This window comes from Aristolochia californica, unplaced genomic scaffold (assembly GCF_029961685.1).
Source record: "Aristolochia californica isolate CCGP_79_NKW_82.1479 unplaced genomic scaffold, dmAriCali1.0.hap1 SCAF_9, whole genome shotgun sequence".
NCBI classification, from domain to species: domain Eukaryota; kingdom Viridiplantae; phylum Streptophyta; class Magnoliopsida; order Piperales; family Aristolochiaceae; genus Aristolochia; species Aristolochia californica.
Window position 1 is genome coordinate 2,646,682 of NW_027182290.1, and position 18,146 is coordinate 2,664,827.

Sequence of the window (18,146 nt, forward strand, 5' to 3'; positions counted from 1 at the left end):
AAAATGGGATTCCAGGGAGCGTCCGATACTTAAAATAGAACCGATACACGTGAGTCAAAATTCGACCAATAAAAATCAAATCAACTTGCCTGCAGAAAATTTTGTCAAACAGGCACAGAGGAATATTCGTCCGACGCAGCCAATGAGGGCACGTGACGAAACTAACAGCCTCGTCCAATGGCAGCCGAGTCTCATCCAAGACTCGTTGAGTCATTGACCAAAAATCGCGGGGCAGCCCCCCTAGATGCCACGTGTGCAGTACCTCTTGCGTACGATCTCCCGACGACAAGCCCGTCCGCTCTTTTCTCGGAATCCTCGTGGGGAAGCGCAAAAGTTCGAATTCTTCTCCCTTTTCTAATTCCCTCCGTTGAAAACGATATAAACTGTCTTTGTTCCGACCTTTCCAATTAATCTTCTCTCCTCATTAGAATCCAGACAAGGGAAGGGCGGATTGCAGAACGCAAGTGGTTACTTTTCTGATGCTCCTGTGATCGTCGAAAAGTCCCACGTTAAAAGGAGCTGCTCTGCTTTTCCTTCTTTTAGGTCGAGTCACCTGTGAGGATACTTTGCAGGATCGGTTGGATCTTCAGGTGTTGAACGAGAAGGGAGGAGTTTCTTTGTGGTGATATTTTTCGTCTTCCTTGTTGTGCTGGTCTGGAGACGGATCTGAGGTCATTTGCTTGTTTTAGCTCTGTTTTTCAGTTTTGTTATTGTTTATTTTTTTGGTTCATTTATGTTGTTGTAAGTCGGCCTTAAGTAATTTGATGAGAGAGTATAGGATCGCAGTTTTTGTAGTGGTTTTAAACTTCTTATGTGTCGAGAAAGATTTATTTTTTGCTTTTAAACTTCTTGTAGTGGTTTTCAGTTTTTTTTTTTTCATTTCTGCTTTTGAGAGAGTTGAGGATCGTACTTATGATTGTGGTTTATAGTTTAAACTTTTTATCTGTTAAGAATGATTCTGAGATTATTGTCTGGAGTGCGCTGCGATATGTGGGAGCATCTTTTTTGAGTTTATTGGTTGATGTGGAGCTGCGGTTGAATTGCTTTAGGAGATTTTTGTGCTTGGAGGATTTGAGATTGGTTTTAGCTTCTTGCTTATTGATAAAAGTCCGTCTGCTGTATGCTTGTACACTTTTTCGTGTTTATTGATTGTGTGGAGGTGTGGGAGGAATCTTTTTGGGATAACTTTTGTGAAGGATTTAGTTTGTGTTCTTCGTTTATTTAATCTAAACTTATTTGTCATGTGAAAGTCAAAGTATGGAGTTGAGAGCTTTGTTTTTCTCCTTTGTTTTTGAAGGGGAATTATCATAGAAGTAAAAGCTGCTACTAGCATTACATGTCTTGTTTGTGAATCGTTAAGCAATGAGCACTTTTTACTTTTTTCTTAGTAGGAGAAAACTTTTTACTAGGAGCATAAGCTTCCCATCTACCTGTTTAAATTTGCTTAGAGTCTTATAATTTTTTTGCTTACCTTTGTAAGTTGTTCTTGTTTTGAAATTTCTTTGTATTATATTATTTTGGTTTGATGTGTTTTTAGTTTGTGATATTCTCCTAATGACTGGTTTGGTCACATACAGAGGCTGCTCACTCTCCTGTTTGCACTTGACAAATGGCTTCAATTTATAATATTAATGGTGCCACTCTCATAAATCCAAGGCAACGTGGTTTGAGTTCTGGAAGGGAGGTATGCTCATTAAGTTCACATTATTCAAGGTGCAGAAAGATTGGGCGACAAGCAAGAAAGAAAAGTTTCGTTAGAACTGTTAAAGCTGTTGTTGCAAAACCAGAATTAGATTTTAGCAACCCCAATTGGAAGCAGCGGTTTCAGGAAGACTTTGCAAACAGGTTCAATCTGCCACATTTAACAGATCACTTGGACATAAAACCAAGACCAACCACGTTCTCTCACAAAAACAGGTTATCTAATTTTAATATCTTTCAAAAATGTTTCTTTACCTCTTTGGCATATGTGACATCTATTTTATGCCCAATACTTGTTCTAGAACCAAAAGACGGGCATTTTGGACATGCAAGAGTTAATAAATGTTAGAGAAAGTTACTTATGCACTATAGAACTAAGAATTTTCTTCAAGAAATTATTTCATCACAAGTGTTTCTCTGAGTTTATCTCCACGGGGCCATATCTCTTATGGTTGAATTCCATCTTTTTTCCTTTTGTCAATTATTAATGATTCTGCTGTTGGGATATGATAGGACTCCTGAGCCAGTAGACTGTACCAGTGCCAACGGCTATGTTAATGATGATGATAGGGCACTTCTAAAGGTACATTCTTAATGACAGGTTGCTTTATCTTAGAGGATTGACATTTTAGTTCCACAAATTTGTTCCACATTCCTATTCTTCATGTCAACTTCAATTGCTAGAGTACAATGGTGTTTGCTTTTAACTTTTTGATTGTATAAACTAATAGTTTGATCATTTCGAAAATTGATTTGCAGTTTGATTATCTGTATTGCGGTTTCCCTATGTTTGGAATCATCATTTTAATTTTGTTTTGTGACAGGTTATTAAATTTGCTTCACCAACTTCTGCTGGAGCTGAATGCATAGATCCTGACTGCAGTTGGGTGGAGCAATGGTATTGTTTTCCTTCTTCTGATTTTTTTTTTCCTTTCTGTTATGTGGGAACTAAAAGCAAGTTTTACTTGTCTTCATACAAACGATTGTTTATTGTCTGGTAAATGTTTACTATCCATATCTGACCTGTGGAAACATCTAGGTTTTTTATTCCCCAACACCTGAAGCTCGTCCAAGTAGTGATCTTAATAGCACCAGAAAACTACGACTAGTAAACTATCAACGACTTAAGTTTGTTACACTACAATGATCCGACTGTCCAACCCTTCTTTGTGATAAATTTTGGCGTTCTTGCTGATTAATCAGTCACTTTTCAAACTTATGAAAGTGTTTATCATCTTTGAATAATGCCTCCTTTGGAATTTTTCAACTATCCTGATATTGTTGGAATTGTCTCTCATCAGTTGACTTCACATGGAGCTATTTCATTCAAGGATGATGCTACATTGTGTTTTTATGTGTCTTAACCAGGGTGCATCGTGCGGGGCCACGTAAACAAATTTACTTTGAACCTGATCAAGTAAAAGCTGGAATTGTTACTTGTGGAGGCCTTTGTCCCGGTCTTAATGATGTTATTAGACAGGTTCTTGACTTTCCAGTTCTGGATCTTTTATTATTTCTCTATTCTAGGATCCAATCCTGATATGTCGATCATCTTGGTTAAATTTACTTAAGCAGATAGTGTTTACCCTTGAAATATATGGAGTCAAGAAGATTTTTGGAATTCGATATGGTTTCCGTGGATTTTTTGAAGAGGGCTTGCCAGAATTACCGGTGAGAGCAACTGACTGTGGCCTCTTAGTGAAGATTTCAACTAATCAATATTTGCATTTTGCCTTCAAATAAAAAATGTTCTACTTTGTCAGCTTTCAAGAGCAGTGGTTCAGAACATAAATCTTCAGGGTGGAAGTCTCTTGGGAGTTTCTCGCGGGGGTGCGAATGTTAGTGATATTGTAGACAGCATTCAGGTATGTTTACTATCATGCCACTAAGTTTAGTTGTTTGTCATTTCCTTTCTCCTGTGTTAATAAGCATCAAATTGGATGGTATTTTAGGTCAGGGGAATCAATATGCTTTTCGTTCTGGGTGGTAATGGAACACATGCAGGAGCAAATGCTATACATAATGAGGTACTTGTATTTATTTTTCCACATTGAAGATGTGAAAGAAGTTTCAGTATTAGTCATGCTCATATGATGGATTCGGTTGGATTTGTTTTATGGTGATGAGGTCATTGCCTCCCATCTCTGCATTGATTCTCATACTTTATTTCAATGCTTTTTCTTTTTCTTGTTAAGTTGCATTTTTCTCTTTTTATCTCATGTTTCCTTCCTTCGCAGTGCCGCAAGAGAAGAATGAATGTTTCTGTTGTTTGTGTCCCCAAAACCATTGACAATGACATACTTTTGATGGACAAGACGTTTGGATTTGATACTGCAGTGGAAGAAGCTCAAAGAGCTATCAATTCTGCATACATTGAGGTACCTAGACCCTTTTATTGATTAAGAAATTGTTAATATGTGAGTATCGAAGATTCTACAAAACAAAAAACCAAAAAGTGGAAAAGTGAAGAACTACTAAAGTGATATCACTGGACATTTGTGCTTGTTTCATCATCCATGCAGGCCAGAAGTGCATATCATGGTATAGGACTGGTGAAATTGATGGGAAGAAGTAGTGGTTATATAGCAATGCATGCATCACTTTCCAGCGGTCAGACTGATGTATGTTTGATTCCTGAGGTGTGTAGCCCCATATATATACTCCTTTCTAGTACATGATTCCTTGGCCTTGTTAGAAATTAAACATACTTTTATCTCATCATGAAGGTACCTTTCAAATTGGAAGGACCATATGGTGTCTTGCAGCATCTGGAACATCTGATACAAACAAAAGGCTCGGCAGTGGTTTGTGTTGCCGAAGGAGCAGGACAAGTAAGACATTTTACATTTTCGGTTTCATTATTATTCTAAATTTTTGTCACAACAATACCCAGAACAATCCAAGTGATTCTTGGTAGTAAGGGGATTAAGAGGTGAAAATGATGACAATAAATATAGTTTAGCAGAGAGGTTAACACAAAAAGTTGAAGAGGGTGAAGTGGTACATAATCTTCTCCCATCTCTTTTTTATTTAGTTGTATGGTAACTCTGGACATCATAAACGTCTTGGACCATGTGAGTGATGATATGGAATTCCAGCCTAGTTGCAATACAGGTTTGGCTAGTTTATTTGAAACCTTTTGGAGGAGAATTTGACAGTATCCTGGTTGCAAATAACGACTTAAGAGGGATTGGATACTTCTCAAGGATAGGGACATCATACACAAAAATTCACAAAAACAGCACTTCAATATCCTTTCAGTATTCACATTTTCAGAAACGTATATAAAAGAAATTTATTGAGTTTTCTGGACCCACTCTTAATATCTTGGAATAATACCTGTTTTAAAAAATGATTAGGTAGAATTATAGCGAAAAGACCTCTCTTTTTAAAACCGCTTCCACCATCAATAAAAATGTGACAAGTGAGAATGAACTTGCCTGAGCAATGGAACATATCAAATGCTGGAGATCTCAATGACAAGCAAATGTTTGTGAGTGGAATAAAGAGAAGCTCTGAACAGGGCCGAAGAAAGTTAGGGAAGCTTTTCGGGGATTCTGATAATAGTTTCCCATAGAAATGTGTGGTAGACTGTACTGTTAATTGCAATACAAAGTCCTGTTTTCCTTTCTTTGTTTGTTTTTGTCTTTTTAAGAAGAACCACATATACATTTATGTTTGAAAATGGTGTTAGTTTTATTAAAACGCTGAAGCATGAACAAGCAATAAGGAATTAAAGAATACAATAGCAAGGAACTTAGAAAGCAAGGTGCTCTCAGAAGACTATATCTAGTAAATCTGAAAGGTTGTTTGCAGATCTTGGAATATGCTTCCATTCTATTGTTGAAGTAGTTATTTTAGAGATTCTATTGTAAATATGCTTACATTATCATTTTGGAAAACAGGATTTGCTGGAAAAATCAAATGCAACTGATGCATCAGGAAATGTAATACTTCGAGATATTGGGGTCCATATTCAGCAGCTGGTAAATTTTCCAGTGCCTAGTTTGTTACCGCAGTTATGACCATATCATAATTATCCTAATTGGCACCAACTCCCATATATTCTGGTATATGATATCCCTACGGATATATGTTTCTGATGCCTATTGATGGTTCTTAAGAGCTTCTAAATTTTTTTTTTCGCAATATCTGAAATCATGATTTCTTTTAATATTTTCCATGGGATGTGTTTCGAGAGTATGATGACTTCTTACGAGCTTTATTTTTCTTACAAACTTCTCTTACTGCCTCCGCAAGCACATGATGGCAGTCTCGTATCTTCTCTGGTCATCCATTTTGATACGAATGTTTAATTTTTTACAGATCAAGAAGCATTTCAAGAGTATAGGTTTTCCAGCTGATGTCAAATACATTGACCCCACATACATGATAAGAGCATGTCGCGCAAATGCATCCGATGCAATTCTCTGCACCGTTCTCGGCCAGAATGCTGTAAAGACTACTTCCTAATATTTAATGCTGTTAAGCAGTCTGTATCTGGAAATGGGGGGTGACGACTTATTATGGCTGCACTGTTTTCAGGTCCATGGTGCGTTTGCAGGATTCAGTGGTATTACAGTGGGCATATGCAACTCTCACTATGTTTACCTTCCCATTCATGAAGTGATTGCATCCCCAAGATACGTAGACCCCAATAGCAGGATGTGGCACAGGTGCCTCACTTCCACTGGTCAACCTGATTTCATCTGATCAATCAATGGAGTATTTTTCTTCGAATTGCTTCGGTGAAGGCAGATTTGTTTCTTCAAATGCCGGTCAAATAGCCAACTATTATAACCTTCTGCAGGAGCCCTGCTGATGGCTTATTTATTTTTTATTTATTTTTAGCAAATGACTTTTTCGAAGTTGGTTCAATAAGGGTTAGGCCATTTTATGGTCACAGATGTATTGAGTATTATGTATCTTCAACAGCCTGATACAAGTTTTGAAAACCTTCAGGATTTAATACCGGAAGCAGTTGAGAGCTTCCCGAGTCCAATGAAATTTATACGAAGTTGCCAATTATCGAGTTAGCTTGTCTATTTCATTGTAGCAAAACTTCAAATCCAATTTTGATGCGAATCCGGTGATATAAACCTCTTCCACAAGGTATGATCCCGATCTCTCTGTTCAATTATTTCTCGGTAGTTGATATTTGCCTTCAATATCTATACTGGTTTACTTTAGACTTCGAAGTCATGTTGGCTGCTACAGATATATGCATCCACCATCTGAGGTTATTGTGACTTTTTGCTAAAATTTGGGTACCTTAAGAAGGGCATCTCAGAATTCTAAGACGTCTCAAAATTAGCCAAATAAACTAAAACAAAGAATGATGAATATATTATGAAGTACTGAGTACAAAATGTCCCGGTATGCAACCAATCCCAAGCTAGATGTAAACAGTTAGCAATGAAAGTTTACGTAGGGAGATTCACAAGTAATAGGAACGAAATTGGAAATGGCTTGAGTTTCGCATGAAACATATGATGAGATCCCCATTCAAATTTCAGGGGTTATGTGAGAAGAGTAAGGGATCTGCAGCGCCATGGTGCAAAAAGATGGATCAAAGTTCTACAAGGAAAACAATGGGCAAACCCCCAATAATATTTATGGATTACGTATGGAACCGACACAACGGTGCATAAGGTACTTACTGAGTGTACTAGGCCAGGACCTTTTTTCTGGAATCTTGGTAAGAGGATCCACCCTGCCGTTTCCTGTGAAGTAGATCAGAATAAATTAAGTGAATAACAGCAAAGATGTCTTGGAACCAAAACAGACCATGCAGATGCACAGATTGTAAGTTGCAAACGACAATGCAAATTTGCCTTACTAGACACATAGGCTTGGCTTCCGATCTTAGGGTTCTCCATTCAAAAAAATAGCGATTATGAATCAGTTGGTGAGTTAAACTTTGGATAAGTAGAATGTTTGAATATACCCAATCTTGGACAAATGGTAGACAAGACATGTGGTGAGGAAGCTGATTAAACTTCAATTCAGAAACATGAAGAAAATGTTTTCACAGTTCATTTGGAGTGTTTAGATTCCTTCAGTTTTCTGGGGCCATTTTCCTGTCCACACTCTGTCAAGTGTGTGGTAATACGGAGTTTGTCAACTTGGCAAACACTTGCTGAAAAAAAATTACAGGATTTATCAATATTACATGCCAACAGATAGAAAATGTTCAACATTGACTGATTGCATTGGCTAGTTTTTATGGCCTTTGAATTTGAATGTCGTCCATCAGAATTGGACTTCTTCCAGACTAAACATTTGCTAACCAAAGGTAGATCCACTGACAAGATGAGATATCACGTTCACATTATATTCTATCCTCAAATGTACCCTGCTAGACTAAGCAACCTGCTCTGCTATTTTTGTCCTTTAATAAAGAAGAATTATTCTTATGATACTAATCCATCCAAGAGTATTTATAAATGAGCAGAAAACTAAACATGGAACAAAAAGTATATGTGAGTGTGTGTGTGTGTGTGCGTGTTTTGTGAGGGGGGAGGGTGGAGTCGCGTATTTCCTTTGGTAAATTCATCTCAAGACAGAATGACAAACATGCAATGAGAACCTTGACGGCTACAACCAACTTACTGGTGATACTCTTGGATAAGTGAACTTGGTCGTTCATAGCCATCCTGTTGAGGTTTTGGCCGGCCAGCGTTTCTTGATTCGGGTTTCCAACAAGCTTTTGCAAGTGATTGACCAAGCAAATCTGCAATGTCTGTTGCCATGGTTGTAGCCTTCTCCACATAAGGAAAAGTCTCCTCTGTGAAGTGATTGGAGAGCCACAAATACATGGATACGACCTGATGCTTACTCTCAAGATCTAATAACTCAGTATCATTTCTTGCTGACCCCTTGGGCATTCCCATAGCAATACCAACTGGAAGATTTTGGCTATAACTTGAAGCAAACTTCAAGAGATGGAACATAGCTTTCGGATCTCTAACATTTACAGGAGCGAAGCAAAAATTAAATCGATCTTCAAGAGATAATCCCTGGACCTTCTCCAACATCTGCGCTACTTTCTTGATGTTGTCATGGCGACACAAGAAATATGAACCATCAAGACGGCAATTCTCTCCAAATTTATCCAGCAGTTGACAAAAGCTAACACCAGAAAGCTGCCCAGAGAACATCTCCACTTGCTCAAAAAAGGGGAAGAGACCAACTTGTTTAACCTCCTCAAAGGGCTGTTTCAGACATTCAATGAGATAATCCAAATCGTCCAGATGCAAACTGGTTGTCAGACCATCAGGGTAACGGCTTCCTCTCCGCCCTGCTCTTCCCGCAATTTGCTTCACCTGGGATGCTGCAACTGGAACCAGTTTATCGCCATTATACTTTGAAAGATTGCAGAAGACAACCCTCCTGATATTAAGATTCAAACCCATCCCCACTGCATCACTGGCCACCAAAACATCATACTCATTATCCTGATCGTTGAACAAATTTGCCTGATGCCGCCTTGTCTCTGGAGGCAATGCACCATAAATCACGCAACATCGGTGTTTAGTGAATTTCTCTATTGCCATTTTCACTTCAAAAATCTCTCTCCTTGAAAAAGCAACTACACAGTCCCCAGATCGTATATTTTGGAGATCACCTAAGAGAGTTTTCGCCTCAACTACGAGTGGTTTAAACCTCTCATAGTGGTTTTCAATTAACTCATCACCAGTATCAGAACAAATTTTTCTGACAATGTTTAGCACACTGGGATCCCCACAGAGATGAATCTCATCAGCCTTCACACCAAGGAGTGCCCTTGTCCATGCGTAACCCCGGTAAGGATCAGCCATCATCTGGATTTCATCTATTACCGCCACATCATATAATTCTTCAGTTGACACCATCTCAACCGTGCAAGCAATGTGCCTTGCAAAGGGCACATACTTTTTCTCCTGCCCAGTAAGGAGACTACAATAAACCCCAGCAGCATTGACTTTATCAAAAACTTCCATTGCTAAGAGTCTGAGAGGACTACAATAAATACCTTCCTTGGCTTCCATGAACCTTTGTAATGCATTGTACGTTTTGCCACTGTTGGTGGGACCACAGTGGTAGATGATTTTCCTTCTCATGGCCCGAGCAAATGGAAACCATGTGTGAGGCTTGGTGAGATCAGCAGAGTTAATCATGGATCTGAAGCGCTTGATCTCATCAGGAAATTCTTCCAGACAGAACTCAACGAACAGTGGGAATAAGAATCGATCAAATGCCTCTGATGGACCCAATGAAATGAGGTACTTCGAAACATCAGCTGGGCACTTTTGCAAGAAGAAAGACCTGAACTTTTTGGCAGCAGTGGGAAAGAAAGCGCGGCTAATGTAAATAGCCAGGGCCTGATCGGATACCCAACCAGAATTCACAAAAAATTGGAAGGCCTCCTTTAAAGCCTCCCAGCCAGATTTTGTTTGTTTTGCACCCTTCGCGGAAGCACGAAGCTCCTTATACAATTCAACAGGATCGCGAGACCTGATAGCATCAAAATCACTTCCAGAAGAAGCCGAATATGTAATTTGGTCACCCTCCGCCGAGGTGGAATCCGAAGATTCATTGTGACTAGCTACATAATCGTTCAACGATGCTGTTGAGAAAGACTTCTTTCCGATAAGATAGTCATTAACAAAATTGAGCTTCGGTAAACCATCTGGTAAACGATCGATCCGAGAACTTCGAAACGTTTGAGAATCAAAATCCGGAGCCTCACAAATTCCACGGCCAACCGAATGATCGCATCGTCGAAGAGAATGAAGATATCCGCTAGAAACAAAGAAATTCAACCTAGAAGCAGCTCTACGACAAAAATAAATGCGCAACAGACACCTAGCGGGACCTCTCACCATTATAACCTTGGACACCAGGCCATGAACCGAAAAACTAAAAATTCAAACACAAATCACCAAATGAGCAACAAAGGACAAGGAATCTTACTCGATTAGTAGAAGACAGATGAGAGGAAAGACAAGAGAGCTGAGCGGAACGACGGAGAGGTAGTGGTGAAGATTCTTACAGCTAAAACCTTAAACCCTTGGAGAGAACTCTCGTAATTTTGTTCCCCTACATAGTGGACCTGGGTAACTGAGTGCAGCTTGGCGCTAAGATATTTAATGCGTGTGATTGTTGTTGCTGCTCGGCCCACTTGATCGTCGGCTTGCTATAAATTGTTCATTACCATAAGGTTCAAGGGACTCGTTAAGTAGACCCAGATTTTCCTCTTTGTGTTTTTCCTGGGTGAGTGGGGGGGCAACTGACCCCAAGTCCAGAGTCGTAACTGAGGAAAAGTTACGGAAGCAATAATCAAGACAATTTCATAGAAATCGAGTCGATCTTAATCCTACAGAAGGCTACTGTGCAAGATGAAGCGAAAAAAAAGCACAAGATGGACAAAAATTAAAGCTTCCCTTGATACCATTTGTGGAAGTTCTACGTGTGAATGTCCCATACTGTTACAGACATGTCGAGAACATCCTCCCTCTCATTTTTTTAAGATAGATAGCAAAAAGGAAGAAATGATTTTGTGAATCAAACAAACCGGATGATCAAATCATAAATAATCTACTACCATGGCAAATAAATTAACTACAGATACCGTTGCCTAATTTAGTATTAAAATCTCATTCTTCAGATCTTGAACCCGCCTGCAAAATGGCTCCATCAGAAAGAGTTTACGTCCATAAACCTATGAAAAGAGATCTCCCCTGCCCTCTTGAAGGCTCCTTTTTTGGAGGTTTGGTTAACCATCTCTTGAGGTTGAGGTGCTTTCCTTCTTTCATTTAGTAGCCGTGTTGTTCCCATCAGTGACCCAGTATTGCTTAACAGCGACCAGTATCTTCTCTGGTACTAAGGGGCCATCCTCGTGATCGAGTAATTTCACGGTCCATTTCATTCCACTTGTAATCCTTTTCACCTTAATAATAACATCTACTTCATCACGTATTATAACTGCTCCTTCAGGTCGAAGGATTCGATCCATCTCCAGAAGAATGTCCTCCAGCTCACACCTGATTCAGTTGCAACCATTGTCAACTTCCAGCTCAAAGTTCTGGTTCATGCGTTCCTGCTATTGTGGATTCACAAACGAATAGTCCGTCTACCTTAATTTGATAAACTGCAGTAAAATTACCTGTTTTGGTATAAACTGAAAAGGCCACTGGCATGGATGAGATCGTAGGTCCTTGGGTAAGTAGAAAATCCCTCACACCTGAATCAAACAGGAAGTAGAGCTAGTCAGATGAGGCTGTGAGACCCAAGAGAAGCCTGCAAAGCAGTTTTCTTCCGATGTAATGCATATAAATAGGATATTAAAGTTTTGAGCATTGGTGGGTGTCACACCAAGACGAACCTTGGAAAGATCAATCACCTCCTTACTAGCAGACTATTATCCATGGAAGGATCAATAACTTTGTTTTGTGGAAAAGAAACTCCATATATTTGACAAAGTTACATGTTAAGTTATTATATTCTCCAAGGTTGCACATTATTAAGGGAAAAGAAAACTGTGTTATTCTACCTGCATTGATTATCCAGGCAATGAAAAAATGATGAGGATGCCAGGACAGAGTGACAAAGATAAGCATGAAATAACTAGGAATGAGAAATCCAGGGAGCCACTTGAGAATAAAGAGAAATGTAGATTCATACCAGTTATGATAAATTCCAATTAAACCTCGCTCATATATAACACCAAGAGTGTTTTTCTTGGCAATCGTGGGAACTACATTCATTACCCATAGCTTTGGAGATTCGAGGGCCGCTGCAAAGCTGCCAAAGCCTGCATTCATATCCATTATGTTGCGATATCTCCCGGAGTCTATTAATTTATTGATCTTCTTATATGTTGTAACATGCTTCTCCCACAATCTGTTGTCCTTTTGATAAGACTCGATTGAGACACCAAATATAGAACCACTAGCAATTCTGGGTGGGACAGCTTTAAGTCGGTCTGGGAAAGTTTTCAATTCTCCCCCAGCCACTTCATCTGGGCTGTTAACCTTCGGATATGGTGTAACGCAAGCAGACATCTTCTTGTACCTGCAAAATTCACACAAAGAAACAAGAAAAGATAAGTACCTGATAATAGCAGGCCAAATGAAAAAAAAACTTTCAAAGTACGGATAGTACCAGACATTGTCAGCATCCTCAGATTCACAGAAACTAACATCAGAATCTTTTCTCCCAGGGCAAGAGTTGGGATTTACACTCTTTCTCCAGATGGCCATTTCATTCTTCTCAGACACCTTTTCCCAGCAAAGGAGCTTAGCAATGTCTTCAATCTTTTTCTGTTCCTCTTGAAGTTCATCCTTAGGGCGCTGCCATGCAGCATAGTTATTTCTCCAGTTAATTGGGGGACCAGAAAGTATCCAGTACCCCCCAGGTCTCAGAACACGGTCCACTTCCGTCATGTACATCCCATCTGACATGATCAACCACAATGTGGTGAAAGCTGTTCTTAACACTACCAAAGATATGAAAGGAGATAGAGAAAACTAATGAACACCAACAGCAACACAGATGATGGTTGAAATTAATCCTCACCATTAGAACCCCATGGGATTAAGCAACGAGAGCAGTGAGCCATATCAAATGCTCTAGAAGGGTAAGGGAGCTGTATGGTTCCAAGCACTCCAATAACTGCGGGCACACCTCTTTCAAGGGCAAACTGCACTTGTGCCTCATGTGAATCTCTGGGAGCAAAGGACATTGCCAGTACATTTCTTTTCAACAGGTAAGCTCCCCAGCTTGCCACCTGCAAAATTACATGTTTTCATTTGTTTGGGTCATTTTAGAAAACAAAATGCATGGAAAGCAAAAGGGTCAAATAAAAACACCAGTTTTTTATGTCCCAAAATCATTACATCTTGGTCAAGGATATGGAAATATCAAACAGAGAGGCATCATGAATTTCGTTACCTAGTGCCAACCACAAATGAAGCAGATACAAGGAAATATCCTAACTCCAATATTCAGAGAAGACAGCATATTCGTATAACAACTACAGTTATTTTTCTCTTGAGAGGATAAGAGAGGTATTCAGGTTACTGGTAGTGTTAAAAGACAATTCAAAGTCCACAAATAGCCAGTAGCCACCAGAAATGCACAAGAACAAAAAACTTAGCAAATGATGCTCTCGCACAGATATGTGACATGGAACAGATTAACTATAAAAGAACAATCAACATACCCCACAACCAGTATCCAGTGCAGTCCTGACTGTGCCATTAGCGATTGGAACCACGGAAGCAAGCTGATCTATATAAGCATCTGCACCTTGAGGAAACTGTGTCCCACCACCAGGGAACCTGAACACATTACCTTCATATTGAACCCAATTTTGAACAGCCTTCTCAACCGTCAAACTCTTATAAGGAACGTTTGCATACGCAACATAGTCACGACTCTTTGGCCAGGGAAACGGTGTAACATAACCTTTGGGTGCAGGGATAAGACAATGCAACTTTTCATTTTCTGGAGGGCAATGTCGCTCTCTATAATTCATATTTTCTCTAGGAAAGGTCATGGCACGCTGTTGCTCTTGGCAGGGTGTATAATCAGTGTACTGTGCGCCACATGACTTGTATTGCTTAACCTTAGTTTCTGGCATTTCAATTTTATCAGCTGAACCAGTATGATGAGTCTCAAAATTCAAATCAGGCATGACAGTGCAGTCAGTTTGCTTTGTTATTTCTAAAGCTATACGGTCTCCCTTTCCAAAACCACTCTTTTGCCATGCACCCAAAATATAAAAGAAGCAACACAAGCCCACTACAATAACAATAGATACGGAGCTCCTGGTCCTACTGTCTCCTGGGTTCATTTTCCCAGCCATATTGTCACCAACAAAAATTACCTGGATATACAAAGAAAACAAGAAGGTTACAACACCAAAATATATATATATATATATTAAAACTAGTCAATGCAATAAGCTCCACGCCAGTATAGGCTGCAAAAATAAACTTAATCTGCTCCAAGTCAAAAAAACCAGCTGAAGAAATAATCTCTTGCGATCTAGACAGACCCAACTATAAGACAAAGTCCAAGCTGACTGACTCAAAATTTGCATTATTCAACCCAATAAGCCGGCCGCACATAGTAAACCACAACTATTAGGACTTGTATTTTAAGAATATAATATTCGGAAGGTCACCAAGTTTTTGACCCCGGGATGCATAAACTATGACTATCGCAGCAGATGTATAAAAATGTGGTAACGAAAATAAACGTTGAAAACTCCCATGCACTTGCCGCCTGATTTAGAGGTCGCTCACTAGACACGGAATAGCAGTCTCGTGTCTAAGACCTTTCCGACATGGATGAGGAGAGAACGCTCAAACACGCCCTTTCAACTTATAGGACAGCCGAAGGGAGACCTCAGACTCAAAGAAACATCTTGAGATCTGACTTCGAAAGTAATTTCCATGACAATGCCAACTCACTCGAACCTATTTTAAAGAAACACACAAATTCATAGTCAAAAGATAAAGAACAGATCAAAATGCTAATGAGTGTCTGAAACAACGTGAACAACCACTGTTTTGCGCTTAGATGGTAAACTCGAAAGATTAGAACATATTCCAGTACAACCTGCTATGTTATGCCATATGGAATTTAACAAAGCATCCTCCAAAGAAAGACACCACAATAAAGAGAAGAAACAGATCTGATAGGAAAATAAATTTGACACGACAATACCTTTAAAGAACACAAAACTTCAGCTAAAAGCAGCACATCTCATGAAAACCATCCATAATTAACCAGAGAAGCAAGATCAGCAGTAATCCAACACAAAAACAGATCCACAGAGCGAAACAAAAAAATAAAAAATAGAGCAGTCTCGATTTCTCACAGCAGTGATCGCGAGACGCTAAAATCGACCTCAGTTCATCACGCTTCAAACGACAAGAGTCCAAGCTCTCCTCCCGGTGACAAAACCGAACAGTCACGTAGATCGAAAAGGAACAGCAAGGTCGATTCGCCGATCGAGATTGTAAAATAATAAAAAGTCCTGAAGCCACTCACAGTCCTGCGAATCGAGAGGGCAGAAAGAGAGAAGAGAGTGGGAACGATAGAACGATTTGCAAGCCTTAATGAGCTCCAGAGAAGACGCGTCTGGGAGTCTCTCCCCGGAAAAGCGAAAAAGAAAAAATACTCATTTTTATTTCCGAGGCATCCGCAGGAAAAATCCTTTTCTATCGGGTATGTTTCTAATATGAGCCGTGCCCTACTTTACCGCATTCCACGTGGCTTTGACGTAAGCTGCAAAGACCGTAATACTGAAAGACCTAAAATAAAATTTTCTACAATAAAATTAATTTTTTTAATTTCTAAATAACTTTATAATCTAATTTTATCCTTGTTATTTTAGCATAATTTATTAAAAACTAAATATTTAAATTGTTCCCAAAATTAAAATGAGAAATAAGAAATTTTTTAATTGCGGAACGAATTTTAGTTACAGTTTGATTATCAACCGAATTGCCAGTAGTGCGCACGTTTGCAGTATTTCGTCGTTTCCCACCTCATTAAGACGAAGACGTCGAAAATCGAGCAGTCCGTGGAAAAGCGATAGACGAGTTAATAAATCTAAGAGACTAGGACTCGAATCTTATATGTTCTCCAGCTCGGTATGCGCATTTATGTGTAGGGCGCAAGAAAGAATCCAGAGGGCATGAAATTAATCCAAAAATCGGCTGGTTTTTCTCAACCGAGGGCTCCGATTTTCAAAATTAAAGGCTTTTTGGTTCTTTCATCGGATCGGAATTCTGAAAACAGTCGCCCGGATATTTACTTCGCTGTCGAGTGGGACCCATCGATGTTGTCGGTTTGACTCGTGACATGGGCCCGGTGGGTCATGGCATCCTGCGGACACAACGACTGAATGGGAACCTTGGCTAAGTTTTAATTAGACTGAACTAAATCTGGATTAGACATGTTTAGATCATTTACCCAAAAATCTAGTCGAGATAAAAAAGGGTTGATACTAGATAGGTAGGTCGAATCAACCAATGAACCGACTGACCTGGCTAGTCATCACCAACTTATGGGGCAGACTAATCTGGTTTAGTTCTATTTTTAGAATTATTATTAAAACAAAAAAAATGCTTTATATTTCTTTCATTTTACATCAATTACTTCAATTTTTTCGATGCACATCTATTGAGTATTAAGTTGTGCTTAATTTTTTTTTTAATGGGAAGGAATTAAGTTGTTTATTTGTATATACTCAATCATATTATAATTCATAAGTTTGTCTATTTTGTACAAAAATTGGAATTATAGAAAATAGAAAAATAGAAAAATATTGTATTTAATGAAATTTTTGTGACATTTGTACTACTTAGAGAGAATTCACTGGAATTTTATTTGTTATTTAAATTTAAAAAAAAAACAAAAAAAATTTTATTTTGTATTGCACAAATAAGTTTTTAAAAAATTGTGCAAATGCAAACGCCTGAAAATTTGGTCTAATCAATTTGTTTATTTTTAAAGTTTGAGGTAAATAAGAATAATCATCAACCAACTAAAGAGGAAATTGACGAGAGTGATTAGAGTAAAAGGTTTTTTTCTTAAAAAACCTTATACTAATGAGTTGAGTTTGAAAAATCTCGAGTTTTGATTGTTATACTTAACTAACCTTATTTAAAGTTTGAACTCGAGCCAAACTCAAGTAAAAAAGTAAACTAAATTGAATTTTTTTTTAGCCTAACTCGAAGTATTTACAAACTGATTTGACTTGGTGCTACCCTTAGAGGCATATAGTTGATATTTTTCATGTATGAATCGATAGGTATTTGCAATAGCTGACACATGGTGTAACAATTGATACGGTCTGATACATGAAAGATGGCTGACATATATGAATTTATGGTATCCCATGTGTATGAAAAACCGATACGCCCACCCTTGATGAAAACTGCATTCATCAATCAAACAGTTCGATAGATGCTGTTATGTATTTTTTTTAATATTTAAATTCTGAACATTTATGCAATTTAATCGTAGGTTATTTCAACACACCTATTTGCGCCCGCTTCGCTGATTGCGGTTTGCTGGCAACGAGGCGGGAAAGCCATATTTGGTAATCCGGAAAAATATCAAAATTTCCCTCTACCCCATAGTGACAGAATCCGATCGGGTGACTCTCTAGTCTCTCTACCTTCACTCGGCGAGGTTGGTTTACCTTTCATTCTTCTACTGATGAATCCATGGAATTCAATCACCGTCATTAAGTCTCACTCCGTTTCCAATTTCCTCTCGATCTCATATTTCATGATCGTCATTTCACACTCACTGAACTCTCCGCTCATTCGGGTAAGCTTCATCTTTCGCTCTCTCCTTTGGATTTTATCCTTCGTTTTGCCGTAGTTATTATTTTCTCTGGTTGCTTGTTGTTTTGATATGGGGTTGATTGTGGGGTATTC

At 38.8% G+C, this 18,146-nt stretch overlaps 3 protein-coding genes across 4 annotated transcripts; 1 reads left to right on the top strand and 2 right to left on the bottom strand.

Annotated features, from left to right (window-relative positions):
• The first annotated feature begins 391 nt into the window (after positions 1-391).
• LOC137941426 (ATP-dependent 6-phosphofructokinase 5, chloroplastic-like) lies at positions 392-6,703 on the top strand. The gene is made up of 14 exons (XM_068786832.1): positions 392-671; positions 1,578-1,917; positions 2,215-2,284; positions 2,526-2,599; positions 3,070-3,181; positions 3,277-3,372; positions 3,465-3,566; positions 3,654-3,728; positions 3,939-4,079; positions 4,224-4,340; positions 4,428-4,532; positions 5,607-5,687; positions 6,028-6,156; positions 6,247-6,703. The coding sequence occupies exons 2-14, from the start codon at positions 1,610-1,612 to the stop codon at positions 6,412-6,414; spliced, it is 1,578 nt and encodes a 525-aa protein (XP_068642933.1). The 5' UTR covers positions 392-671; positions 1,578-1,609; the 3' UTR covers positions 6,415-6,703.
• A 322-nt stretch (positions 6,704-7,025) lies between these two features.
• On the bottom strand, positions 7,026-10,713 carry LOC137942040 (DExH-box ATP-dependent RNA helicase DExH18, mitochondrial-like). 2 transcript variants are annotated; one of them, XM_068787711.1, is made up of 3 exons: positions 8,314-10,713; positions 7,362-7,424; positions 7,026-7,242 (listed from the first exon to the last, which is right to left on the bottom strand). In XM_068787711.1, the coding sequence occupies exons 1-2, from the start codon at positions 10,566-10,568 to the stop codon at positions 7,370-7,372; spliced, it is 2,310 nt and encodes a 769-aa protein (XP_068643812.1). In that variant the 5' UTR covers positions 10,569-10,713; the 3' UTR covers positions 7,026-7,242; positions 7,362-7,369. The 2 variants fall into 2 exon arrangements, with proteins under 2 accessions (XP_068643812.1, XP_068643813.1); XM_068787712.1 differs by having other exon boundaries at positions 7,026-7,424; positions 8,314-9,623; positions 9,716-9,842.
• A 392-nt stretch (positions 10,714-11,105) lies between these two features.
• LOC137940320 (probable methyltransferase PMT2) lies at positions 11,106-15,883 on the bottom strand. Its single transcript, XM_068785314.1, has 7 exons — positions 15,572-15,883; positions 13,907-14,572; positions 13,261-13,471; positions 12,847-13,138; positions 12,367-12,756; positions 11,849-11,926; positions 11,106-11,726 (listed from the first exon to the last, which is right to left on the bottom strand). Exons 2-7 carry the CDS (start codon positions 14,549-14,551, stop codon positions 11,495-11,497), a joined length of 1,848 nt encoding a protein of 615 aa, XP_068641415.1. The 5' UTR covers positions 14,552-14,572; positions 15,572-15,883; the 3' UTR covers positions 11,106-11,494.
• Between the last annotated feature and the right edge of the window lie 2,263 nt (positions 15,884-18,146).

Bases quoted from the DNA above. Each gene is read 5' to 3' on its own strand.
- LOC137941426 (XM_068786832.1), top strand. From the start codon at position 1,610: ATGGCTTCAATTTATAATATTAATGGTGCCACTCTCATAAATCCAAGG. The intron at 4,341-4,427 runs GTGTGTAGCCCC...CTCATCATGAAG, and splicing joins ATGTATGTTTGATTCCTGAG to GTACCTTTCAAATTGGAAGG. The intron at 6,157-6,246 runs GTAAAGACTACT...CACTGTTTTCAG, and splicing joins CCGTTCTCGGCCAGAATGCT to GTCCATGGTGCGTTTGCAGG.
- LOC137942040 (XM_068787711.1), bottom strand. From the start codon at position 10,568: ATGGTGAGAGGTCCCGCTAGGTGTCTGTTGCGCATTTATTTTTGTCGT. The intron at 7,425-8,313 runs GTAAGTTGGTTG...TCTACTTCACAG, and splicing joins CTTATCCAAGAGTATCACCA to GAAACGGCAGGGTGGATCCT.
- LOC137940320 (XM_068785314.1), bottom strand. From the start codon at position 14,551: ATGGCTGGGAAAATGAACCCAGGAGACAGTAGGACCAGGAGCTCCGTA. The intron at 12,757-12,846 runs GTACTATCCGTA...TGAATTTTGCAG, and splicing joins GAGGATGCTGACAATGTCTG to GTACAAGAAGATGTCTGCTT. The intron at 11,727-11,848 runs GTAATTTTACTG...CAACTGAATCAG, and splicing joins TTCAGTTTATACCAAAACAG to GTGTGAGCTGGAGGACATTC.